General features: G+C 37.6%; 1 protein-coding gene and 1 non-coding gene across 26 annotated transcripts in view; one reads left to right on the plus strand and one right to left on the minus strand.

Annotated features, from left to right (window-relative positions):
* The first annotated feature begins 3390 nt into the window (after positions 1-3390).
* Positions 3391-27029, plus strand: part of Unc13b (unc-13 homolog B) — a 197976-nt gene continuing 174337 nt past the window's right edge. For 15 of the 25 annotated variants that reach the window (XR_013438169.1, XR_013438170.1, XM_078047775.1 and 12 more), the window contains exon 1: positions 3394-3750. Coding sequence is in view for 21 of the 25 variants with exons in the window: in XM_078047775.1 (XP_077903901.1) it covers positions 3729-3750 (22 nt within the window). In the remaining 4 variants the exon portion in view is untranslated. Of the gene's footprint in view, positions 3751-27029 lie in introns of all 25 variants that reach the window. The other 10 variants (XM_078047790.1, XM_078047796.1, XM_078047791.1 and 7 more) reach the window with 4 other exon arrangements.
* Trnaa-agc (transfer RNA alanine (anticodon AGC)) lies at positions 10670-10742 on the minus strand. The gene has a single exon. It is a non-coding gene; the product is annotated as a tRNA-Ala (tRNA).

The following is a 27029-nucleotide window of genomic DNA, read 5'->3' on the forward strand; positions in this document are numbered from 1 at the left end:
AAACTATATCCCCAGCCCTTGTTATTTATTATTTTTAGACAGGGTTTTACTAAGTTGCTTAGAGTCTTGCTAAATTGTTGAGGCTGTTCTTGAACTTGTGATCATCCTCCTCAGCCTCTCAAATTCCTGGGATTACAGGCTTGTGCCATAGTGTCCAGCTGTATCAGGTAATCTAAGTGCATATCTTCATTTAAACCTTAAGACCAGCTTATGAAGTAGATATTATTTTTTCTCTCTTTTTAAAATTTATATATGAATAAAGTCATTATTATTATTATTATTATTATTATTATTATTATTATTATGTACTGGACCTTGAACCTAGGGGAATTCTACCACTGAGCTACCTCCCCAGCCAGTTTTAGTTTTTGAGACAGGGTTTCACTAACTTGTTGAGGCTGGCTGGTAACTTGCAATCCTCCTACCCAAGTCTCCTGAGTCTCTGGTATTACAGGTGTGTGACACCACTTCTGGCCTTGTGGCCAATACATACTGTTATTACTTACTCTCTGAAAAATTAAGATTATTTAACTTGTCCTAGGTTACAGGTATGAAAACTAGGACTCAAATCCAGGTGTGATAGGCAGATTCTAAGAACTTCTGTAATGATCCTATCTCCTGGTAGTATTCATGGACTTGTTTAATTTCCTTCCCTTGCATGTAACTTGCTTTTGGGAAAGAGGATACATTAAAAATGAGGGTAAGTCACTTCTGTAACTAGGTTTCAAAAGATTGTGAATTCTATTTTCATAGCAGACTCTACTGCCTTCTCAGCTTGCATGCTTTGATGAAACAAGCTGCCATGTTGGAGAGGCCCACACATGACAAGGAACAGTCAACAGCCAATAAGGAATCAGAACAAGAGCCCTAGAGGAATTGAATCCTGCCAACAATCACATGAACAAGCTTGGAAATGGATCCTTTCCAGTTCAATCTGGTACTTTGCAGCTTGTGAGAAGCTGTTCCCAGATTTCTGACCAACAGAAACTGTGAGGTTTTTTTTTTTTTTTTTTTTTTTTTAATGTGGTTCTAAGGATCGAACCCAGTGGCTCACACATGCTAGGCAAGCACTCTGCCACTGAGCTACAGACTCAGCCCAGAAACTGTGAAATATTTTTTTGTTTTTAATGTGTGTGTATATGTGTGTGGTACTGGGGATAGAACCCAGGAGTGTTTTAACACTGAACTACATCCCTAGCCCTTTTAATTTTTTTTATTTGAGACAGAGTTTCACTAAGTTGCTCAGGCTGGTTTTGTACTTTTGATCCTCCTGCCCTCGGTCCTGAGTAGCTGGGATTACAGGTGTGCACCACTATGCCTGGCAAATTAATGTTTCAAGCTACTGAGTTTTGGGGTAATTTGTTATATGACAATATGTACTACTCCAGATGAATCTGGCTCCAAAGTTCATGCTTGTCACAATTTTATTAGGTTGTTTCCAGGTGAATGGTGACGTTCCATCCTTCATCGGATGTCCTCTGTATCCTCTAGGAGAATTTCTGATTTCATTAGAGCTCTGTTTGCTGTCTCTAAACTCAGTCACAGAATCCATAAGTTCAATTCCTTTTTAGCAACTTGCTCTTATGGTTTAGGACAGCTGGGCTAAATAGCTAGGCATTCCAACCTCTAGTAGCCTAGAGAATACCCAGAGATTTTGAGTTCAGACATCTCCCTTGACTAGGCTGGCTGAGTTGCCTCAAAATCTTCCTTGGGTTATTGCTGCAAATTTGGATTAAAACAGGAAAGATCAAGTTTTTTTCTCTTCCATAACATTTGTAGTTTCTCATAACACTTATTCCAATAAGAGGAGTCATGTGGTAGCTAGTCCCCATCCCAGCACTAGAAGTTGAAACCAGGGGTGCTGTCCACCACTTAGCTACATCCCCAGCCCTTTTTTATTTCGAAATAGGGTCTTGCTAAATTGCTCAGGCTGGCCTCGAACTTGCAATCCTCCTGCCTCAGCCTCTCAAGTCATTGGGATTACAGACATGGGCCAGCCTGGCTATGAAGTTTGCTATTTTTTAAAAAAAAATTTTAGTTGTTTTTTAGATGGACACAATATCTTTATTTTTTTAAAATTTATTTTTATGTGTTGGTGAGGATCAAACCCAGGGCCTCACGCATGCAAGGCAAACGCTCTACCACTGAGCTACAACCCCAGCCCTAGGGGGTTTGCTATTGTGGGTAAAGATCCTGTTAGAGGGGCTGGGGTTGTGGCTCAGTGGTAGAGCACTTGCCTGGCATGTGTAAGACCCTTGGTTTGATCCTCAGCACCACATATAAATAAATAAATAAATAAATAAACTAAAGGTCCATTTACAGCTAATATATATATAAAAGATCCTGTTAGATCCTCTCTGGGTCTGGCAGGTAGAGTCCTCTGGGCCAAGAATTTGCCAATGGTGAAACCTAGCTGGGCTAATGAGACTAAGAAAGCACATAGTGTATGTGGTGCTCAATCTTGGCAGCACTATGTATCTTCCTGTTTTCTATTCTATTTTTTTAAAGTTCTTCACATGTGCATACATCATCTTGCCATCAGTAGCCAGTCAGCTTAAAATGTCCCTCTCTTAATGTAAACATTAATGGTCTGATTTCTGCATATTAGGTGCTATTCCAGTTAATGGAGAAACAATGAAGAGCATGAAAATAAGTCAGAGACTTCCAGACACTATATTTTCTTTTCTTTCTTTCTTTTCTTTTTCTTTTTTTTTTTCTTTTGTGATGCTGGGGACTGAATCCAGGGTCTTGTGCATGTGAGGCAAGTACTCTACCAACTGACCTATACTCCCAACCTCCAGACACTATGTTCACTCAGTTGTGTGTGTGTTTTTTTTCTTGTCCTAAATAACTAATTAAAATTTACTTTGGTCAGACATGATGATGCACACCTGTAAATCTCAACAGTTCGGGAGGTGAGGCAGAAGTGTAACTTCGAGGCCAGTCCCAACAACTTACAGAGACTCTGCCTCAAATAATAACAAGGACTGGGAATGTAGCTCAGTAGAATAGAGTCCCTGGATTCAATCCCCAGTACCAACAAAACAAAATAAAAACATTCTTTGCCATGTGGTACAATCTTGCTAAAATATATGGCAAGTAACCAGTCAGCTGTTAAGGCTAACCTTTTTAAGGAAGTCTAATGGAAATTCTTCAATGAAAAGAATGTTTCTGAGTGGAAGCCCCACCCACGTGGGAGGAACCGAGTGCTTCAGTTCCCGCCTCACACAGGTGAGGGGAAGCCCCACCCCACTTGGCGTGAGGATTTGTTAGTGGGCTGAGGGGCATTTAGTCTCGCCCGTAAGAGGAAGGGGACTCCGCCTCCTACGCGCCTCAAGAGGGGCGGGGTTGGAGGACTGGGCGTGAATTGATTGGTTAGGGGGCGGGGCGCCAGGGGTGTGTTCCGCTCAGGCTCTCGCACAGATCCCGGGTGAAGTGACGGTGGGAGTCTGCCGCTCTGGTCTCCCAGCGATGGCGCCGCGGTGCCGCGCCCAATCCCTGGTTTACCGGCGGGTACTTAGTGCTGTCCAGAGCTCACTCAGATGGTGAGAACTGGAGCGGGACCGGGGGAGCGGAGGGAAGCTGTCTGCTACGGGGACCATGAAGAGCTGCCGGACCCTTGGGACTGATAGCGGGCGCCGTCGCGGCACCTGCTGAGAGAAAAGAGGGAGCGGCCCGGCGGGGGCCCGGCGGTGGCTAGTCGGCGTAAGCTAGCCGGCACCTCGGCCATGTCACTGCTCTGTGTGCGCGGTGAGTGTGCGTATTGGAGTGGGGAGGCGGCAGGTTCCACACACTTGGGTTATCGTACAGTTATCACCTCTCCCAAAGTTCCCTTCCGCGCCTTGGAGGACAGATGTGTTAACCGTTTATAAACATTTGAAAAATTTCCTCTCCCCACGCTTCTGCAAGGGACTGTTACCTCTCCATTCTGGTAGCCATGTGACAGTGTTGTTAGTTGGCCGGCCCAAGTCCTACAAACAGTGACTGGGTTTTTTCTCCTGTGAGAGCGGACGAGTTAGGAGACCGCGGATCGTTGGAGCCTGTCAATAGCGGGCAGTCTCCCATTGTTTCTTCCTTTTCTCTGCACTGTAAAACTAGTATATAGTAGCAGGTTCTTTTTTATCACTCTTTAAATGCGTTAGTGATACAGCTGCCCATTCCTTCTTCCAGTGTATTTCCTGATTTGCACCTTTATTGCTTGTTCCCTGCTCCTTCCCTGAACCCCAGTCTGTAGTCTAGACTAAAATTATTCTCATATTTCACTCTGAAGGGTGTTTGTTCTCTGTTGGAACAGAGCATAGTTTTTTTTTTTTCTTCTTCCCTTGAAGCTTCCATCCCAGTAACTCACAGTGAAGGTCTTTTATTGCTTTTTCCCTGAGGACATTTGACCTAAGAAGATATGTTAAAGCTAGAGCTTTGGGGGTTTAAGATAGAGACCATGAATACATTAAGCTTCATGTAGATAGAGACTGATTCCTATTGGTTTTTGTAGTACTCCCAGTGCCTGCTTTAATAGAAGCTCAATGTTGGTTTTGAATGAATGCAAAAACTGATTTTAGAGAGATTATCTGCTCAGAAAAAGCAGGGTTTGGATTACTGTTGAATTTATCTTGGGAAATTTAAGTTACAACCTGTCATAGCTGGGTTGAACAAAATGGGATAAAGTGTCTTGATTATGAGTGAGAAAGTACTTATACACTGAAGGCTTCACCAGAGCTTTTTCCTGGTACCTTTTACTGGACAGTTAAGAGTTTATGTTTTTTTTGGCTGTACAGATTAGAAGCATTGTCCTTGTTTGTGATCTCTCTGATAACAGTGTTTCCCCCAGATGCTGGCAAATGGAACTGCTTTGCCCTGCTCTCTTCCATGGTTTTGTTAAATCTGCATTAACCCAAAATGGGATTTTGTTATTTCCGGGGATTATGAGACACAGTTTTTCTTCTTTCATGGTTGATTTTTCATTAATGAGAATTTTGCTTTGGTTTTAGTAAGATATTTTCTCTCAGCAGCTGGGAGTCTATTTATTTCTTTAGAACCCTGCTGCTGTGTAGCAGGATTTGGGAAAGGTTGGGTTTTGCAATGTCTTTTGGGCAGTTTATTAATTCTCTACTGCCACACCATAATAAAGACTTATGAAAGACTCTTTAAAAAACAAATTCTAAAGCAGGCAATGGTGCACACGTGTAATCCCAGAGCTAGGGAGGCTGGGGCAGGAGCATCACAAGCTTAAGGTCAGCCTCAGCAGTTTACCCAGGCCATAAGCAACTTAGTGAGACCCTGTCTTAAAACAAAAAGTAAAGATTGGGGTTGTAGCTTAGTGAGAAAGTGCCTCTGGGTTCAATTCAATAAAGTAAATAAAACAAATTCCATTTAACTGAATTTAAATAACTTTAGAGAAGGAGTTGCTGCTATTTTCATTTGTTTTAAAATCAGCTAGCTTTAATAGAAGCTCAATGTTGGTACCTACTGTTTGGCTAACATCTTTGCTATTTATCTATTGTGGTGCTGGGGATTGAACATAGGGTCTCAGGCATGCCAAACATGTACTTTACCATTGAACTACATTCCAGATTCTTTTTTCCTTTTAATGTTACATTAGGGGCTGGGAATGTGGCTCAGGCCGTAGCGTGCTCGTCTGGCATGCGTGTGGCCAGGGTTCAATCCTCAGCACCACATACCAACAAAGATGTTGTGTCCGCCGAGAACTAAAAAAAAATAAATATTAAAAATTCTCCCCCCCCCTCTCTCTCTCTCCCTCTCTCCTCTCTCACTCACTCTCACTCTCTCTTTAAAAAAAAAAAATGTTACATTAGTCAAACTTCTCTACTTTTGAGGAGAATAGAGACCCTGAGCAGGTCAGTATCCTTTTTTTTCTTTTTTGGTATAGGGAAGGTCTTTATCTTTTGAATAGACATCTGGCATTTATTTGTTTATTTTGATGGTGCTGTGGATCAAACCCAGGATCTTACACTTGAAAGGCAAGTGAGCCCACTCTCTCAGACTCAGAAAATTTTAATTACTGAAACAAGCCACTATCTTTTATGCAAATACTCATTAAATGGTAAAGTATTCACCTGGGAAAATGTACAGAAATGGGTAAATATTTTAAAAATGATATTCCTTGCATTATATTTTGACTCTAGAAATATTATTCGTATTCTGAAAATAGCTTATATAGTAGATAGTGTATAACAACTTACTTTCATTTAATGGTGGAGTAGAATTGAATTAGAAATTTTCTCCATGTAGTAAAACTCAAGTAGTTAACTTGATGTAGAAACTGGCAAACTGGGGCTGGAGTTGTGGCTCAGTGGTGGAGTGCTTGACTAGCATGTTTGAGGCACTGGGTTTGATTCTCAGCACCATATATAAATAAATAAAATAAAGGTCTGTCCACAACTAAAATAAAAAAAAAGAAAGAAAGAAATTGGCAAACTGGTGTTCATTTAATCATCCCCAGACATCTTGATTCAAACTTCATTTCCTTAGTTTAATCCTTCAATCATGCTTTATTGCCTACAGCCCTCCTTTTGACTCTGTATTCCTGCCTGTGCTTATACAGATACTTTGCTTCTGCACTGTATTCCCCATACTACCTTTGCTTTATGCTGCACTTGTAACCCCTGAAATATCTTTGGGGGAAGTTGGGTTTTGTAATGTCTTTTGGGAAGTTTGTTAATTCTCTACTGCCACACCATAATGTTTCTATATTTTCTAATTAAGAAACTTTCCTTTTATTTTGGGTACCAGGAAATGAATCATTCATGGGTACTTAACAAACCACTGAGCCACATCCCCACCCCATGTGCCTTTTTAATTTTTATTTAACAGAGTCTTGCTAAGTTGTTTAGGGTCTCTCTAAGTTGCTGAGGTAGGTTTTGAACCTGTGATCCTCATGCCTCAGCCTCCCAAACCACTGGGATTACAGACGTGTGCCACCACACCTGGCTCTTTTCATATTTTCTGCTTATTGAAAATGTATTTTTTCCAGTTTAAAGTCTGTATTTTGTTGTTGAAAATTTTCAGTTCCTCCTTCAAACTCTTAGAGCACTTGTGTCTGAACCATGCTATTAATATGGTAATGAATCTTGTACTAGTCCTATATTGCTATGCTTATGGTGACCCAAATAAAGGAAGCAATAGCACTGGTCAGATCAGATCTGGAATTGTGTTCAACTGGGCTATTTCCTTCTAAGAGGCACATTGAGAAAATCTATTATTTTAAGAGGAAAAAAATTTTTTTTAAGAGCTTGATGATTAAAGAAAGGTGCAGTAGTTGTTTAAAGAATGTGGGAAGTTTACTTGTGGGAAGATTTAAGAGGGACAGGATCATAACAGTAGAAGAAGATAGTTTAAAAAACTGTAGATCCTTTTGCCAAATCTGGAGGATAGACCTGAGACAAGTGGACCAATGGTTTAAAATTGGATATTAGATTAAAATAAAGAGCTGAAACAATTGTTTTTAACAAATGTAATAGACTGAGGATTTTTTTTTTTTTTTAACACTGAAAGAGATTGAATGAGTGGTAAGGATATTCTAAAAGGATGTTGAGGGGCTGCAGTTCTGGCTCAGTGGTAGAGCTCTGGCTCCTCTAGCACATGTGAAGCCCTGGGTTCAATCCTTAGCACCACAAAAAAATAAATAAATGACCAACTACTAAAATATATATATAATATATAAAATTTAAAAAAATAAAAAGATATTGACCATTGGGTGGGTGGTTAGTCTTGAATTTTTAAGAAATCACTTTTTTATAGAATTCCTTTAGATTTTTTTTTTTAAGAGAGAATTTTTTTTTTTTTTAATATTTAGTTTTTAGTTTTCGGCAGACACAACATCTTTCTTTGTGGTGCTGAGGATCGAACCTGGGCCCCAGGCATGCCAGGCAAGCGAGCTACCGCTTGAGCCACATCCCCAGCCCTAGAATTCCTTTAGTTTTGTAGCCACACACAGTGGCACATGCAGGTAATCCCAGTGACTCAAGAGGGAAGAACACAAGTTCAAGGCCAGCCTCAGTAATTTAGTGAGGCCCTAAACAACTTAGGGAGACCATTTCTCAAACTAAAAAAATAAAAAAGGGCTGGGGAGGTGGCTCGATGGTTGAACACTGCTGAGAGTTCAATACCTAGTACCAAACAAAACAAAACAAAACAAAATTCACTTACTCTTTTAAAAAATATTTCCTGGGCTGGGGATGTGGCTCAAGCAGTAGCGCGCTTGGCTGGCATGCGTGCGGCCCGGGTTCGATCCTCAGCACCACATACAAACAAAGATGTTGTGTCTGCCGAGAACTAAAATAAATAAATATTAAAAAATAAAAATAAAAAAAAAATAAAAATATTTCCTGAAACAACATACTGCAGGGACACAGCCACATCAATGCTTATGGTAGCACAATTCACAATAGCTGAACTGTGGAACCTACCTAGATGCCCTTCAGTTGATGGATAAAGAAAATGTGATATATGTATACAATGGAATATTATTCACCATTAAAGAGAATAAAATCATGGCATTTGCAGGTAAATGGATGAAGCTGGAGAATATAATGCTAAGTGAAATTAGCTAACACCAAAAAACCAAATTTCTCTTGATTTAAGATTCAGATCCATAATATGCTATGGGAGGGGATGGGAGGATTAAATGAACCCTAGATAGGGCAAAGGGGAAAAGGGGAGGGAGGGGAGGCAGCCGCGGATGGGGTAGGAAAGATGGTGGAATTTGATGGTCATCATTATCCTAAGTACATGTAAGAAGACACCAAGGATGTGACTCTACTTTGTGTACAACCAGAGATATGAAAGATTGTGCACTATATGTGTAATATGAATTGTAATGCATTCTGTTGTCATATATAATAAACCAAAATAAAATACAAATAAAAATTTATTACATGCCTAAGGCATGGAAAGATAAATAAGTATACTAATAAGTATTTTTCGATGTACTAAACAACTTAAAAAGCTGTATGTTCCCTCAGTCATGTCTAAAAATATCATTTCCATTGCATCATTTGAATATATATATTCATAGTCTTTTTAAAAAAATATTTAATTTTTAGTTGTAGTTGGACACAATACCTTTATTTTATTTATTTATTTTTATGTGGTGCTGAGGATTGCATGTGCTAGGTGAGCCCTGTGTTACTGAGCCACAACCCCAGTCCCTCATATATTCTTTTTTTTTTTTAGTTGTCAATGGATCTTTATTTATTTATATGTGGTGCTAAGAATCGAACCCTGTGCCTCACACATGCCAGACAAGTGCTCTGCCACTGAGCCACGTCCCCAGCACCCCCCTCATATGTTCTTAATATGTATTATTTCTTGGGTTTATAAATAAAATGTGTAAAATATAAAAAAATTTCCTGACATAAATATTTTAACATTTTTGGCACAGCTTTTCTCATAATCCTGATATTATTTTGCTTCCATAGCATCAGTACTACATGAACAACTTCAGTAAACTTAATCAGGGATTTTCTTTAACATTTATTGCTGTGGTGTTCATGATGAACTTAATCTAAATAAACATTTTAAAAAATTGGGCCTTTCCATAATATCTATTTGTAATTCCCAGTGTTTATAACAGTGCTTAGTCACACAATTTTCCCTCCTAATTTTCACCAGAAATGACCACCATTGACTTGATGAAGAACCATTTTTTGGAATTTAAAAAGTATTATATACTAATATATTACTGATTATAGAAATTTGAGAAAAATGAAGAAAAGTATAAAAAAGGAAAATAAAAATCTTTTTTTTTTTTTTTAATATTTATTAGTTCTCGGCGGACACAACATCTTTGTTGGTATGTGGTGCTGAGGATTGAACCCGGGCCGCACGCATGCCAGGCGAGCGAGCTACCACTTGAGCCACATCCCCAGCCCCGAAAATAAAAATCTTCACGTAACTACCATCTGCTAGAATCATTGTTAACTTTTTTATTCATTGCTTTTTTTGTGAGTTCTGGGGATTAAATCCTGGGCCTGAAGCATGCTAAGCATATATTCTACCACAGGGTTCACCTCCATCCCTTATTTAGTTTTTTTTTTTATAAGGTAATATATGTGCATAATAAGAAATTCAAATAATTGTGTAATGAAAGAAAAACATTCTCTTGTCCCTATTTCTTATTACTTAGTAGTGCTGTTTATTGGTTTGTATGTATTTTTCTTTTTCATTACATATCAATATAAAGTTCTACAAGTGAATGTAGAGTTTTCCTCAATTTTTATTTTTTTTAAGATGTTGATGAACCTTTATTTTACTCATTTTATTTTGAACCCAGTGCCTCACACATGCTAGGCAAGCACTCTGCCACTGAGCCACAACCCCAGCTCTCCTCAACTTTTTAACTTCATGATTTTCCTGTTAGCTATATACAATTCTTTCTAATGGCTGTAGACCATCCCATTATATATGTTATCTATTATTTATTTATTTATATTTATATTTATTTTTAAATTTGTTTTAATTAGTTACACATGACAGTACAATGATCTTGACATATCATACATTTGAATCAGATGGAGTATAATTTCTCATTTTTCTGAGTGTACAGGTTGCAGAATCACATTGGTCATTCAGTCACGTTTATACATACAGCAATAATAAAGTCTATTTTATTCTGCTATCTTTCCTTTCCCCCTTATTTATTTATTTATTTTGGTGGTGCTGGGGATTGAACCCAGGGCCTTGTGCATGCTAGGCAAGCACTCAACCAACTGAGCTACATCCCCAGCTCCTATAATTTATTTTTATTATGATTTTTTTTTCTGGTATTGGGGATTGAGCCCAGGGGCAATATACCACGGAGCTACATCCCCAGCCCTTTTTTATTTTTTTAGTTTGAGACAGGGCTTGAATTGCTGAGGCTGGGCTTGAATTTGCAATCCTCCTGCCTTAGCCTCCCTAGTTGCTGGGATTATAGGCCTGCACTGTGGTTCCAGCTGTGTCTGTATTTAGATTCCTATTAATGGATAGTCAGGATTTAAAAAAATTTCCTTTTAACAATCTACAATTTAACATCCTGGTAGGTGGTTTTTGTTATATGTTTGAAGAACTCTAGTCAACTTTTCAACTGGACTTTTGTTTGATTGGCTCCTTGCTATATTCTTTTTCCTTGTGGGAAATGAGAGATTGAACCCAGGGGTACTTTTCCACTGAGCTACATTCCCAGACCCTTTTATTTTTTATTTTGAGACAGGGTCTTGCTGAGTTGCTTAGGGCTTCCCTGAGTTGCTGAGACTAGTCCTGAACTTGTGACCCTCCTGCCTCAGGCCTGCAAGAGGAAACAGTTATCTTGGCATGCACCACTGTGCCTGGCCATTGCTATATTCTTTGGTGAAATAATTACACTCAGTTGGATTCATTAGCAAAACCAAATGTTTCAGTGTCTCTCAGAACATCATCCCTTAGTAGAGGCAAGTTCTTTACGATAACATAATATTTTGTGCTTAACAAAAAGACCAAGACTACTCTGGTAAGTTTTACTTGTGATTACATGTAAGTTTTACTTGTGATTACATGTACGTTTCTTTTTCTTTCTTTCTTTTTGTATTTGAAAATTGGGTTGGGGTTGTATTTCAGTTGCAGAGTGCCTGCTTTAGCATGCTTGAGGCCCTGGGTTTGAGCCCCAGTCCACACAAATTCCAAATTGAATGTGTATTACTTATATTTTTTAAACAAAAAATGCCGGCTGGGGTTGTGGCTCAGTGGTAGAGCATCCGCCTGGCACATGTGAGACCCTGGGTTCCATCCTCAGCACCACATAAAAATAAAACAAAATAAAGATACTGTGTCCATGTATAACTAAAAAAAAAAAAAATGCCACTAGTGATAGTAACTGGACCAAGTTGATTATGTTGTGACTTCCTCTTAAAAAACTCTAATTTATCACTAATTAGTTATCCAATTAACTGAAAGGATACTGCTGGGAAACTCTTAGAAGGTGAACTTTGATGTTTCAAGTATTTATAGCACACCCAGGGCACACATTGATTGTGGGTTGATTCTCTTACAGAGAGAACTCTAAGATAGATTTTTGTTTACATTCACTGTGGCAAATAGGAATGATAATGATTTTAGATTTTCCAGGCACAAGGGTAGATTGGTCAAGTACTTCTCACTCCCCCCACATTATTGTAATTTGCTTCAGCTAATTCCTTGCTGACTTTTCCCATCACATCATGGTTTCAGTAGTCCCTGTCCTTACAAGCAGAGTTGCTGCTGGTTCCTTTCACTTAATTGTGGCTTCAGGAAATTGATTGTGCCTTGTCTGAGCCACAGAGCAGTGAGAGAGGAAAGGACCAATTTCCTCTGCTATGTGCTTTCGTCATAAACTCTCTTCCTTATAAGCAGTAATACTTAATCCTAATTTCTTTTCTAAAAATGGGATTTTTTCTTTTCCTTCTTTCTCTGTCTCTCTTTTTCTTCTTCTTTTTTTGTTAGTACTAAAAGTGGGATTTCGTCTCTCTCTCTCTCTCTCTCTTTTTTGTTGATATTCAGGGATTTAATTCAGGGCTTGCACATGATAGGCAAGTGCTCTACTACTGAGTTACCTCCTCAGCCCTTTTTCTTTTTTGAGACAGGGTCCCACTAAATTGCTGAGGCTGACCTTGAACTTGTTGATCCTTCTGCCTCAGTCTGCTGAATCACTGGGAATACATGTTTGATGTACACAGCTTCCTTTTCTTATACAAACCCGGAGTCTAAATTTTAGAATATCAATAGGTCTGATATAAGATAAGTAAAATTAGTTCCTTCCAAAATGGGAAAGTAACTGTACATGTTTTTCTTTTTTCCGCTCCATTGCTGGGGAATCAAACCCAGGGCCTTTTTCTAACTTTTTTTTTTTTTTTTTTTTTGTATAGGGGATTTGGGGATTGAACTCAGGGATGCTTAACTACTGAACCACATCACCAGCCTTTTATTTTATTATTATTATTTTTTAATTTGAGACAGGATCTCCCTAAGTTGCTTAGGGCCTTACTGAATTGCTGAGGCTGGCTTTGAACTTGGGTCCTCCTGCTTCAACCTCTTGAGTTGCTGGGATTTCAGGTGTGTGCCACTGTTCTTGGCTTTTTCTAACTTTTAAAGCAAGATTCTTTGGTGTGAGAGCTGGTCTCTAGTTAAGTGATCCTCTTGCTTCAGCCTCCTGAGAGCTGAATCTATGGACACAGGTCACCATGCCTGGCTTTATATACCCTTTCTTTTTGTTTTGAGGTGCTGGGATTGAATCCAGGGTCTTCAGAATGCTAGGCAAGTATTCTACCCCTGAATTACATTCCCAGCCCTTTATATGTGTACTGTCTTTATTAAAGGTCAGAGAAGATTTGTTTTTTTTTTTTTTGTATATTTTGAAAAAACTTTTTATTGATTTTGGGCACAGTGACCTGCACCCGTAGTGCCAGCTACTAAGGAAGCCAAGGCAGGAGGATCCCTTGCCTAGACAACATGGCAAGAACTATCTCTATAAACAAACAAGCAAAAAAAAAAAAACTTAAAAAATTGTCTTTATATATGTTATACACGCATATGTAAACATAAATTTTAAGTGTTCAGCTCACTGAATTATTACAAAATCAACACACTCCTGTGACTACCACCCCAGGTCAAGAATAGAACATGACCAACACCTAGGAAGCTCCCTTTGTCCTTTATCCCAGTCATTATTCCCTCCTTGCATTCCAAAGTAACCACTTGACTCCAACACTAGTTTTGTCCATTTGGTTTCGTTTCTTTTCTTTCTTTCTTTCAATTCATAGACTTTGTATATTTTAGAGCAGTTTTAGGTTCACAGAAAAATTGAGTGGAAAGTTTGCCTGTTTTTTTTTTTTTTTTTTTTGGTACTGGGCGTTAAACCCAGGAGCACTTTACACTTTACCACTGAGGTACATCCCTAGCCCTTTTATTTTTCAATTTTGAGACAGGGTCTCTCTAAATATGATCCTTTGTCTTAGCCTTACAGGTTTCTAGGATTATAGGCATGTACCACCATGCTTGGATTTGAATTATGTATGTATTACTGTGAGTCTGGTTTATTTTGCTTAACATTATGTTAGATGCTTCCACTTCATTGATTTTCATTACTATGTAATATCTCATTGTATGAATATATCATGGGTTTTAAAAAATGTATTGATCTGGTGACAGTGAAGTTTGGATGAAGTGGGGAGATATTGGAGGTACATTATAGCAGGAGTGATTTAGATTGAAAATAGTTTCTTGATGAGATTTGAACTGTCATAAAAAAGCTGTGAAATTCATTTTTCCAGAACTCATTTTTCAAATCTGTTTCCTTTTGTGTGTAATATGGTATAGCTGCTCTGCATGACTTAACTAACTTTGTATTTTCTGTTTTGTTGTGATCCTTTCTTTCATTACTGGGAAATGAAATAAAAATATAGGTATGTGGTAAAATTTTATGTTCAATTTAATAAAGGAACAGTTGTTGTTGTCATGGTGGTGCTTGGGATTGTACCCAGCGCCTCATATGTGCCAGGCAAGTGCTCTACCACTAAGCTACATCCTCTCATTAATAAAGGAAATTGTATTTCATTTATCTGTTTGTCATGTTTAGTGGCAAATGGAATTTTTTCTCAAGTGTAATCTCCCTAAGCAACTATCCACTGAATATGTGAGAAAGGCCCATAGAATCAAAGGAAAAAGAGTGATGAGGAGTTATTTTTTGTGCCTGTGAACTCCGCAATGATGAAAAGTATGATAAAAAGTTTGTGCTAGGGTATATGTATGTAAACCTTTTTCTCTTAAAAAATGATATAAATAAAAGCAATTCTTGGTCTTTAGGGAATATAAAATTCCCAAAAGAAGAATTTGATTATTTTTCTATAAATGCTTTTGCTTCTTGTATTTCTGTACATTGAATACTTATTTGGACCTGGCATTGTGGTACAGACCTGTAATTGTGCTACTCTGGAGGCTGAGGCAGAAGGATTGCAAATTTGAGGCCAGTCTTGGCAACTTAATGAGACCGACTTAAAAAAAAAAAAAAGGCCTGGAAATATAGCTCAGAAGTAGAATGCCCCTGGGTTTCATCTCTAGTACCAAAGAAACAGCTGGGCTTGGTGGCACATGCCTACAATCCCAGTGAAGCAGGAGGCTGAGGCAGGAGGATCCAAGTTCAAGGCCAGCCTCAGCAAGTTAATGAGGTCTTAAGCAACTAAGCAAGATCCTGTCTCAAAATAAAATTAAAAAAGGCTGGGGATAAAACTCAGTGGTAAAGCACCCAAAACAACAACAAACAAAAATTAACAAACATACAAAACCAAATTTATTTGTTATTGTGGAGAACAGATAGGCCCATGGATTGTGTTGGGCTATTAATTTTCTTTTGCAGCTGTTTGTTTTATTGATTTTTCTGTAGTGTTTCATTGTGAGTGATATTGAGAAGGAAGGGTAATGAGTAATGAAAGTGTGCTAAGCAACAAAGGAGAGGCTGGCAGTTGGACAGTGGGAAGATAATTGCTTTTATATAATTTGGTGGGGCAAAGATGAATCAAAAGACTAGCTCGCGGGCTGGGGATGTGGCTCAAGCGGTAGCGCGCTCGCCTGGCGTGCGTTCCGCCCGGGTTCGATCCTCAGCACCACATACAAACAAAGATGTTGTGTCCGCCGATAACTGAAAAATAAATATTTAAAAAAAAAAGACTAGCTCATTTACTTGATTTCTATTAGTTGTGAGCCAGATTTGTAGAGACTTCATCTGTAAAAGGATAAAGGAAATCTGCCAAGGAGAGGTGTATCCACCTCACTTCAGCCATCCATACCCCATAAAGCTTGTCATTCCTTCAAATGGTGCAGTCCTTTTGTAATCTTAAACTTCAGACTTTGACTATTATTCTCTAACTTGCTAACTGTAGATTGATCGATTCCTCTCTCTTTCTTTAATGGTAATAGAACCCAGGGACACTCTCCCACTTAGCTATATCCTCAGGTGTTTTCAATTTGAAACAGGTCTTACCAAGTTGTGGAGGTTGAACTCAACTTGGCATCCTCCTGCCTCAGTCTCCAGAGTCTCTAGGATTATAGGCATGTGCCATGTGTCTGGTTCCAGTCCATCTTTCTAGCTTTCACCTTTGGTATCTTTTGATACACTGTGAAATAGGGTAGATGTTACAGGCTTCGGTTTTAGATATACATGACTTGGTGAATATATTTCACCCTGATGAGTTATGTACTCTTACATATGTTGCTTGGCTTCATTGAAACTTAATTTCCACATTTTGAAATCATATATTCATTCAAAAATATTTAGTGAGCTCCCTATTCTAAAGGAGTTTAATTCCATTAAAGAATGGTTCAGAAATCAGGTAAATAATATAATTTCAGATAATGGCAAGTACAGTGAAGAAAATGAAGTAGGATAAAAGAATTGTGTTCAGAGTGGAAGAATTATTTGAAATAGGATTGACCTGGATATAGTGGCACATGCCTATAATCCCATGGAATTGGGATTCTCAGGAGGATTACAGTTTGGAGGCCAGCTTCAGCAGCATAGTGAGACCCTGTCTCAAAATCAAAAAGAGCTAGGGATGTAGGTCAGTGGTAGTGTCCCTGGATATAGTTCTTAATAATGGAAAAACAAAAACAAAGCAAGCAAACAACAAAGAAGACAAAGAAGAAAATTTGTTTATAGCTTGAAGGGAAAGAATATGTAACAAAGGGAGAGTTGAGGTGAGATGGGGATTAGGAGAGATGAGAACTCACATCTCTATAAAATAGGGTGCAGGGGATAATTTAGAGAGCTTGAAGAGAGGGCAAATAGTTTCATTCATTTTTCAATAACTATTGTGCTAAGCACTTGGGGTAGAATGGTGAGAAAAAAAAATCCCTTGTCATCCTGGAAGTTATACTACAGACCAGTGAAGAAATAAACATTAATAAACAAAGAAGAATCATACAAATTAATACAAAATTACAACTAGGGAAAAATATAACCATGATATATGCTGAAAGGAGAGCACATGTTATTATGAGAACATGAGACAAGGAGAGTTACCTATTCAGGTCAAAAAAGCCCTTTCTAATGAAGTAAAAAATTAAACTGATGTCTTGAAAAAGAGGCATACTTAACCAAGTGAGAGGAGAGGTTCTAAGAAGAAATAGGATATGTAAAGGTCTTGTGTTGAGAAGGAAGAGCTGAAAGAAAGCATGGATAGTTGGTGTGCAAAGAGGAAAGGAAAACATGGATCAAGAGGCAAGGGAGATAGGAAGGGCCAAACTACAGAGCCTTATCAACATAAAACATGGTAAGTCAATAGAAATAAGACTAAGGGAGAAGTTGATAAACTGAAAACACTGGATTTGTAATTACATTTATTTGATTCTTCTTTTTATCACTGAAAGCTTTTGGCAAGCCTCTTGACTACTCAGCCACAATTTTTATTTTATTTTTTTTACTTTAGTTTTTATTCTTTTTAGATATACATGCAGTTGAATGTATTTTGACATATTATACATACACAGAGTATAACTTCCCATTCTTGTGGTAGTACATGATGTAGCGTTATACTGGTCGTGTATTCATATATGAACATAGGAAAGATATGTCAAATTTATTCTACTATCTTTCTTATTCCCTTACCCCTTCCCTTCCCTTTATCTGCTTTTCCATCCCCCTTCCCTTCCCTTTATTCCCCTTTGTCACTCCTCCCACCGTTGTGTGTTAGCATGTTCACATCAAAGAGAACATTTGGCCTTTGGTTTTTTGGGATTGGCTTATTTCACTTAGCATGATAGTCACCAGTTCCATTTATTTACAAGCAGATGCCATAATTTTATTCTTCTTTATGGCTGAATAATATTCCATTGTGTATATATACCACATTTTCTTTATTCATTCACTGTTGAGGGGCACCTAGGTTGGTTCCACAGCTTAGCTATTGTGAATAGATCAGCTACAATTTTTTTTTTTTATATCAGGGATTGAACTTAGGGGCACTTGACCACTGAGTCACATCCCCAGGCCTATTTCATATTTTATTTAAAGACAGGGTCTCATTGAGTTGCTTAGCACCTACCTTGCTTTTGCTGAGGCTGCTTTGAACTTGCTCTTTTCCTACCTTAGCCTCCAGAGCCTCTGGGCTTATAGGCGCATGCTGCCGTGCCCAGCTCAATTTTTAAATGGAAGTTTTAATATCTGTTCAACATACCTCATAGAGTTGATGACAAACTCTGAATGAGATCATGCTGTGAAATTCCTTTGGAAGTTATAGTCACTTTTATTCTTGATTAGTCCCTCTTTCCTCTGTGGAAACTTAAGTGTTTTTACACTTATAAAGGAAGAGGATGTGATCCGTTCATAAACATTTATTGAACACTTAACATGGGTGAGGCATTGAGCTAGCCACCCTAGGTATATAAAGATGAGTAAGAAGTGGGCCTTGCCCTCAAGAAATTGAAAGACAAGAAGGAGAGAAAGCCATGTATCCAGCTAAGCAAGATGCAAGTTGCAGTTTTAGATAGTTACTATGATAAATTGTTTTAAGAAATTCCATTTGAGGGACAGGAAAGAATTATCGAATCAAGTTTTTCATCATAGTGTTATAAATTAGGATAGGGAACAGCATAATAGCTTTTGGGGAGATGATGATTTTGGTGTTATTAAATTTGAGGTGCTGGCAGTCTGTTGAGTTCATGTGTTCTGTTTGAAAACATGACTTGGGAGATATGGGTTAGAGGTATAGATCTGGTCTATCGTAGAAGAATGACTACATGGTAGCATGTGCTCCTCCTCATCTTCATATACCTTATTTAATCAACTACAAGATCCCCTAAATGGTAAGATGCATCATTTTACATATCATCATGAGAAAAAATAGTATTATTGAGCTCTGATTCAAACTGTCTAATTTAGAATATGTAAGCCAGGCATGGTAGTGCCCACCTGTGGCTGAAGCAGGAGGATCCCAAGTTCAAGACCAGCCTCAGCAGTTTAGCAAGACTCTAAGTAATATAGGGAAACTCTCAGAATAAAAAAAATAAGAAGGGCTGGGGATGTGACTCAGTGATTTAAGTACCCCTGGGTTCAATCCCCGCACCCCCCCTCCAAAAAAGATATAAAATGTACTTACTTGGAGATAAATTAAGCTTCCAGTAAAATATGGGGACCTTTCATGTAAGTTGAGAAAGGGATTGGGGATGTTGCTCTGTGGTGGAGTACTCACTGAGCATGCACAAGTCCCTGGGTTCAATTCCCAGTGCTGCAAAAAAGAAAGGGGCGGGGAGGCATGGTGATGGTGGCAAGTGCCTGTAATCCCAGTTGTTGGGAGGTTGAGATAAGAGGATCCCTTGAACCTAGGGGTTCAAAGCCAGCCTATCTGGGGAAAAGGTGGGGGGAGGAGAGAAAGGTAATTATTATATACGAAGTCAGCCCAATAAATAAAATTATAGAATTTCCTATTTGGCTAGTCTGTCAAAGGGCTGGTCTGCTGACCTCAGGCTATGGTGTTAGAAGTTTTTTGTTTGTTTGTTTTTTTCTATTACTGGTGATAGAACCCAGGGACATTCTACTATTGAGCTACATGCCCAACCTCTTTTTATGATTTATTTATTTTTTTAAAAATATTTTTTAGTTGTAGATGGATACATTTATTTATTTATTTTTGTGTAATGCTGAGGATCGAACCCAGGGCCTCACACATGCTAGGTGAGTGCTCTACCACTGAACCACAATCCCAGCCCCTTTATTTTTTATTTTAAGATAGAGTTTCTCTCTAAGTTACTGATGCATCCACTTGCAATCCTCCTTTTTCAGGCTCCTGAGAGCTAGGATTATAGTCATGTGCCAACACACCTGATGGGTCCTAGAGATTTTAACATCTAGTCTTGGGTATACTAGCTAAGAGAACTGTCATGTTAGTATATGCATTTAGTATATTAGTTTTTGTTGTGGATCCAACAGGAGTTTATTCAAGAGAATAAGCTTCAAGGGGCTGGGGTTGTGGCTCAATGGTAGAGCACTTGCCTAGCATGTGTGAGGCACTGGGTTCAATTCTCAGCATCACATATAAATAAATGAATAAAATAAAGGTCCATCAACATCTAAAAAAATATTTACAAAAACAGCAAATAGAGAATAAGCTTCAGAGTTTGCCTTGTATTCTATGAAGTTAGCATAATATTCCTTATGAAATTCATTAAGAGAACACTTAAAACAAAAAAAAACTTTTTTGTTGTTACTGGGATGGAACCTAGGGGTGCTCTACTACTGAGCTATATCCCAGTTCTTTCCTTTTTTATTTTAAAACAGAGTCTAAGTTGCTGAGATTGGCTTCGAACTCATTCTTCCTTCCTCAGTCTGCCCTGTTGCTGAGATTATAAGTGTGTAACACTGTGCCTGGCTAGAGAACACTTATTAAAACATTATTATATAAATCATTCTGCTTTATTTACAAAGATGAGCAGACGTGGTCCATCTTCCAACTAGATGGAAGACAAAGGTAGATAGAATAACTGCAATATAGAACAGAATATGAGTAACAGAGGATTACTAAAATATAGCAGATTTCAAATGGAGGATGGTAAGGGAAAATGTTTTGGTGGTAATTTTTTTCTCAACATAAGAATACTATATAGTCACTTTAGAAATTAGGGGAAATACATCATCAAAAGAAAAATAAAGCGAGCATGGGAGCAATGGAGGAACTTTGGATAGGGTAAAGAGGATGGAGGGAAAGGGACGGAGGAGGTATGGGAGTAGGAAAGATAGTGGAATGAGATGGACATCATTATCCTAATTACGTGTATGAAGACATGAATGGTGTGAGTCTACTTTGTATACAACCAGAGACATGAAAAATTGTGTACTATGAATTGAAATGTATTCTGCTGTTATGTATTAGAATAAATAAATAAATTTTAAAAAATAAAAAAATTAACTCCATTGGTCTTTTTTAAAAAATATTTTTGTAGTTATAAATGGACAGAATGCTTTTATTTTTTATTTTTTTTATTTAGTTTTTTAATGTGCTAAGGATTGAACCCAGTGCCTCACATGTGCTAGGCATGCACTCTGCCACTGAGCTACAGCCCCAGCCCCTCCACTGGTCTTTTCTTCCCCAGTTTATCTCTTCTTTTTGTTTTGCATTGTACTTTCTTTATAATTTATCCTGATTTCTTTTTCTTCATGGAATAGTACTATATAGAATACAGTTTTATAAAATCAAGAAATATTCAATGCAGATTAGAATTTGATAGCCTTTGTGGGGTTTATCTTCAGTTTTTTGGAAACTGGGAAAGATCTTTTAGAAACTTCTAGTAAACTAAAAGGTAGATCAAGAAGGCCAATAAAGGGAGCATGGGAGCAATGAAGTAATGTTTCATTTAAAATTATGATACTTTGTAAGCTACTTGAAAATGTGAAAAAAACTAAAGGAAATAATCAAGGAAGGGATTGTTAATTGCTACTTCAATAATTCCAATCTGCTCACTGTTAATAGATCACTAAAGAAATAAACCATGGGCTGGAGTTGAGGCTCAGTGGTAGAGTGCTTGCCTTGCATGTGTGAAGCACTGGGTTCAATCCTCAGCACCACATAAAAATAAAATAAAGGTATTATATCCACCCACAACTAAAAAAAAATTTAAAAAGAATAAACCATAATAAATTACTGAAATTAAAAAAAAAGGCATCAGTATTTGATATTTCAGGATTTGTTGCTTGTATGTTTTTGTGGTATTGGTATTGATTGCATGGCAGAATGACCCAGCCCTTTCAAGTGGAACTCCATCTAGAATACTTAGAACCTCTGGTTCTCTTTTCAAGATGATAACATGTTTCTTCCTATGTTCTATAATTGCTGTTTGTATAATGTCGGCAAAACTTGCTTGTTAACTTTCTTGAGATCTAGTTCTGTAGATTTGTTCCAAATGGAGAATGGAGGTATGCTATTAACATAACCCCCCATCCCCAATACACACACTTTAATGACTTGAATTCTAGCTTGTACCTATTTTGAATTATGTTAAATGGGACCAGAGTCTTTCACATAATAAAGAATACTTAGTAGACATTTGATTTGATTTAATGTATGTATGTATCAGCAATTTAATAACCTCTGGGCTTCCCTATGGTATTTTTAGTGAATTTTAGTAAAGACCAAGAAATAGGCTGAGCACTGTGGAACATTCCTATTTTCCCAGCTGCTGGGGAGGCTGATGTGGGAGGATCCTTTGAGCCTAGGAGATTGGGACCAACCTGGGAACATAGTGTGATTCTCCCTTTCTGTCTCTCTCTGTTTTTATTTTTATTTTTTGAGGTGCTTGGGTGCTGGAGATTGAACTCACGAATGCTCTAATGCTTTACCACAGGGGTACACCCCCAGCTCTTTTTTTGGGTGGGTTGCTGGGAGTTGAACTCAGGGTCACTCAACCACTGAGCCACATCCCTAGCCCTTTATTTATTAAAGATTATTTAGAGACAGGGTCTCACTGAATTACTTAGCACATCGCTTTTGCTGAGGCTGGCCTTGAACTCATAACCCTCTTGCCTCAGCTTCCCGAGAGACTGGGATTACAGGAGCACCACCATGCCTGACTTGTTTGTATTTTAATGAGACGGGGTCTTGCTATGTTGCTGAGGCCAGCCTGTAATATGGAATCCTCTTGTCTCAGCATCCCAAGTTGTAGGGATTACAGGCATGCTCCACCATGCCCTGCTGAGACTCCCACCCCTGTCTATCTCTCTTTTCTTTTAATATTATTTTTTATGTAGTTGTAGATGGACGGCATGCCTTTATTTTATTTGTTCATTTTTTTATGCCGTCTAAGGATTCAACCCAGTGTCTCACTTGTGCTAGGCAAGTGCTCTGCCACTGAACTACAGCCCCAGCCCAGGGACCCCCGCTTCTTGACAAAAAAAACAAAACAAAACAATAGTCATAATTTATATACAAGATAAGAAATCTTAATTCTAATGGTTTTATCTATTAGAGTTAAAACATGAGGGTGAGTGTTTTGGATAATATCCCACTTTTAAAATATTTCGTTATAGCCTATAAGAGTTACTTTCCTAGGTGGCTAGACTGAATTTGTGCTATGTATAACCAAATCTGAATTATTTCTGATAAATAGTAACCATAGAAATTTGTTTATGTATCAATGTAAAATATTCTAGCTGAGGTTTATTTATTTAGAAAATATTTAAAAATATGTATTTGAACACTTGTAACATGCTTAATTATAACCTGGACTTTGTTTACTTTAGAATTAGTCATTGGCTTTGTTGGTTGAGGTTTGACGTAAGTACTTTTTGTTTGTTTTTTAGCTTAAGAAGGATTTTATAGATAGTAAACTTTGTTGGTTCTTTGATTTAAAAGTTATTTTTTAAAGGAAAAGGTAACATATTTGTGTATACTTTATATTCTCTTTAGATTTTGATAAAAAGCTGTGAAGTGGAAATTTAGCAGTGATATTTAAGACTTCAGAATACACATAAATGAATGAAATTATAGATGTAGTACTGCTTTGCAAGTTTAGTTTTATTACTCTGAGCTATGTCTTTAGCACTTTAAAAATTGTCTTTTATTTTTTAGGACATTATACTTAGACATAATAGTTCATATTGACAGTTTTCTTTTAATCCCATTACTATTCTCTTCTTTCTCTGCCCCCCCCCCCAACTCTTTTCCTCCATTGGTCTTCTTTCTATCTCTTCATTTATTATTTTATTTAATTTTTTTTTCTTGGCACTGGAGATTGGATCCAGGGATGCCTTACCACTAAGCTGCAGCCTCAGCCCTTTTTATTTTTTGATATAGGGTTTCACTAAGTTGCTTAGGGCCTTACTAAATTGCTAAAGTGGCCTTGAACTTGTGATCCTCCTGCCTCAGCCTTCTGAGTCGCCAGGATTATTGGTATTTGTCCCTGTACCTAGTTTATTTTTTTAAATTACTACATTATAGTTATATATAAAATTGGAATACATTGTGGTATACTTGTACATGAAAATAGCATACATTAATCAACTTCATGCCTCACTTCTTGCTCTTTTGCTCCCTTCCTGCCTCCTCCTTGGTCCTGTACTTCTTTTCTACTTATCTCCCTTCTATTTTCCTAAGAACTTCTCCCCCCTTTTCTCTCACAATTTGAAGGTTGGTTTAATATTTAGTAAAGCTATTTTTATAATGCAAGGACTAAATTCACTCAACCAAGTTGATAGGTAATGTAAAAAAAAGTTAACAAAATTTGATATGCTTCTTCAAATGTATTGTCTAATATACCAAACCAAAACCAAAACAAAACAGAGAAAGCTTTAACAAATCATAAATACAAGGGTACTTTCTTAACCTGAAAAGGAATTTCTACATGTAACTTACATAGGACAGAAAACATATATTTAGTGAACAATTATTGAAAATAAGGATACCAGTTCCTACCACTATTCAATATTGATTTGAATAATTTCTGTGCACAAAATTTTGTACAGGAATACACGTAGCAGCACTATTCTGTATATCTACAAATTCGAACATGATTTCAATGCTCAAATGTATAATAAAGTACAACTAAATTGTGATCACTCAATGTAATAGTACCATAGTTAACAATGAGAAAATCACATTTACCAATAATAAGATGAATGAATCTGGAAAACAGTGTTGAGTGAATGCAACTGAACACAAAAGAGGACATATGTAGTATAGGTACTATACATTGCTGTAAGTGAGGAGAAAGCTTACACCTGGCCTGTAACCTTGAAGGCAGTATGCAGAGTTCCTGGGATTTGGATGATGTGTGTGTGTGTGTGTGTGTGTGTGTGTGTGTGTGTGTGTGTGTGTTTTAATCTAGAGGCTAGTTACATTGTGGTTTTATTCATGAAAATTCATGATGCGGAACACTCATGCTATCTCTCTCTTTCTTTGAATTATTATAATTATACAGAGTAGTTGGGTTCATTTTGACAAAATCTTTCATGTATGGAATTTGAATTACTCCATTTCATTCCTAGTACACCCTGCCTTTTCCTCTCTTCCTCTCTTCCCCATTCTCTTTCCTCTATTCTACTGACCTTCCTTTTGCTTATTTATTTATTTGGTACTGGGTATTGAACCCAGGAGTGTTTAACCACTAGGAGGCTGATTCATAGTGGGGTCAGGAGGGGGAGCATGAGAGGAATAGATGAACTCTAGATAGGGCAGAGGGGTGGGAGGGGAAGGGAGGGGGCATGGGGTTAGAAATGATGGTGGAATGAGATGGACATCATTATCCAAAATACACGTATGAAGACATGAATGGTGTGAATATACTTTGTATATAACCAGAGATGAAAAATTGTGCTCTATTTGTGTAATATGAATTGTAATGCATTCTGCTGTCATATATAACAAGTTAGAATAAAAAAATTAACAAGATAGAAATAATAAAAAAATAATTTATTTTATAGTACAGTGTATTTTGACATATAGTACACAGATGGATCACAAAATCTCATTCCTCTGGCTGTACATGGTTCAGTCACTGCAGTAGTGTAATCATATATATATATATATAGATAGATAGATAGATAGATAGATAGAAAGAAAGATAGTAATAATATCTTTTTCTACCATCCTTCCCATCCTCACAACCCCACCCCTCCCTTTATTCCCCTCTACCAAAGTTCCTTAGTTCTTCCCTATCCCCCTGTCCCACTATGGATCAGCATCCACTTATGAGAGAAAACATTCAGCTTTTGGTTTTTTGGGATTAGCTTATTTCACTTAGCATGATATTCTCTAGTTCTATCTATTTATCTGCAGATGCCGTAATTTCATTCTTCTTTAAGGCTGAGTAATATTCCATTGTGTGTATATATACCACATTTTCTTTATCCATTTATCTGTTGAAAGCCCTTTTATTTTGAGACAGGGTCTGCTTAAGCTGCTTAAGGCCTTGCTAAGATGCTGAGGCTGGCTTTGAACTTGCGATCTTTCTGCCTCAGCCTCCTGAGTCACTGAGTTTACAGGCATGCACCACCATACCCAGCTATTTATTTATATTTGATTGGTGTTTTCTATGTATATGTAAAGGTGAAATTCACTGTGGTATTTTTTTATGCATATAGAATGATTTTATTAAATTCATTCTGCATTTCTTTCCTTTTCCTGTCTCTCCTTCCTCCCTTTCAATTTCCTCCTTCTACAGTACTGATTTTTCCTATATTTTTATATCTGGAGAACTGCCTTTAAAAATTCCTCATTTCTCTCTTTCTTCCACTTATGGGGAAAAAAACCCATTAGACACATGAGCTTCTAAGTCTGGCAAATGACAGGATTTAATTCATTTTTATGACTGAATAGAAATCCATTGTGTGTTTGTACCACATTTTTTTTTCTTTTTAAAAAATGTATTCTAATCATTTATATATTACAGTAGAAAGCTCTTTGATTCATTGTACACAGTGGAGTAAAATTTTCCACTTCTCTGGTTGTGCATGAAATAGAGTCACAATCATTCGTGCAATCATACATGTACCTAGGGTAATGATGCCCATCTCATTCCACCATCTTTCCTACCCCTTTGCCCTCTCCTCCTTTTCCCTTTGCTGCATCCAAAGTTCCTTCACTTATCTTACCCCCCTACCCCCTTATGGATTAGCATCCACTTATCAGAGAAAACATTCAGCCCCTGTTTTTTTGAGATTGGCTTACTTCGCTCAACATGATATTCTCCAGCTTCATCCATTTACCTGCAAATGCCATAATTTTATTCTCTTTTAATGCTGAGTAATATTCCATTGTGTATGTACCACAGTTTCTTTATCCATTCATCTATTGAAGGGCATCTAGGTTGCTTCCACAGTTTACCAATAGTGAATTGTGCTGTATTACTGTAGTATGCTGTTTTTAAGTCTTTAAGGTATAGGTTGAGGAGTGGGATAGCTGGGTCAAATGGTGGTTTCTTTCCAAGTTTTCTAAAAAATCTCCATACTGCTTTCCAGATTAGTTGCACCAATTTGCAATACCACCAGCAATGTATGAATGTGCCTTTTCTCCACATCCTTGTCAACATTTATTGTTGCTTGT

Source organism: Ictidomys tridecemlineatus, chromosome 4 (assembly GCF_052094955.1).
Source record: "Ictidomys tridecemlineatus isolate mIctTri1 chromosome 4, mIctTri1.hap1, whole genome shotgun sequence".
Taxonomy (NCBI): Eukaryota; Metazoa; Chordata; class Mammalia; order Rodentia; family Sciuridae; genus Ictidomys; species Ictidomys tridecemlineatus.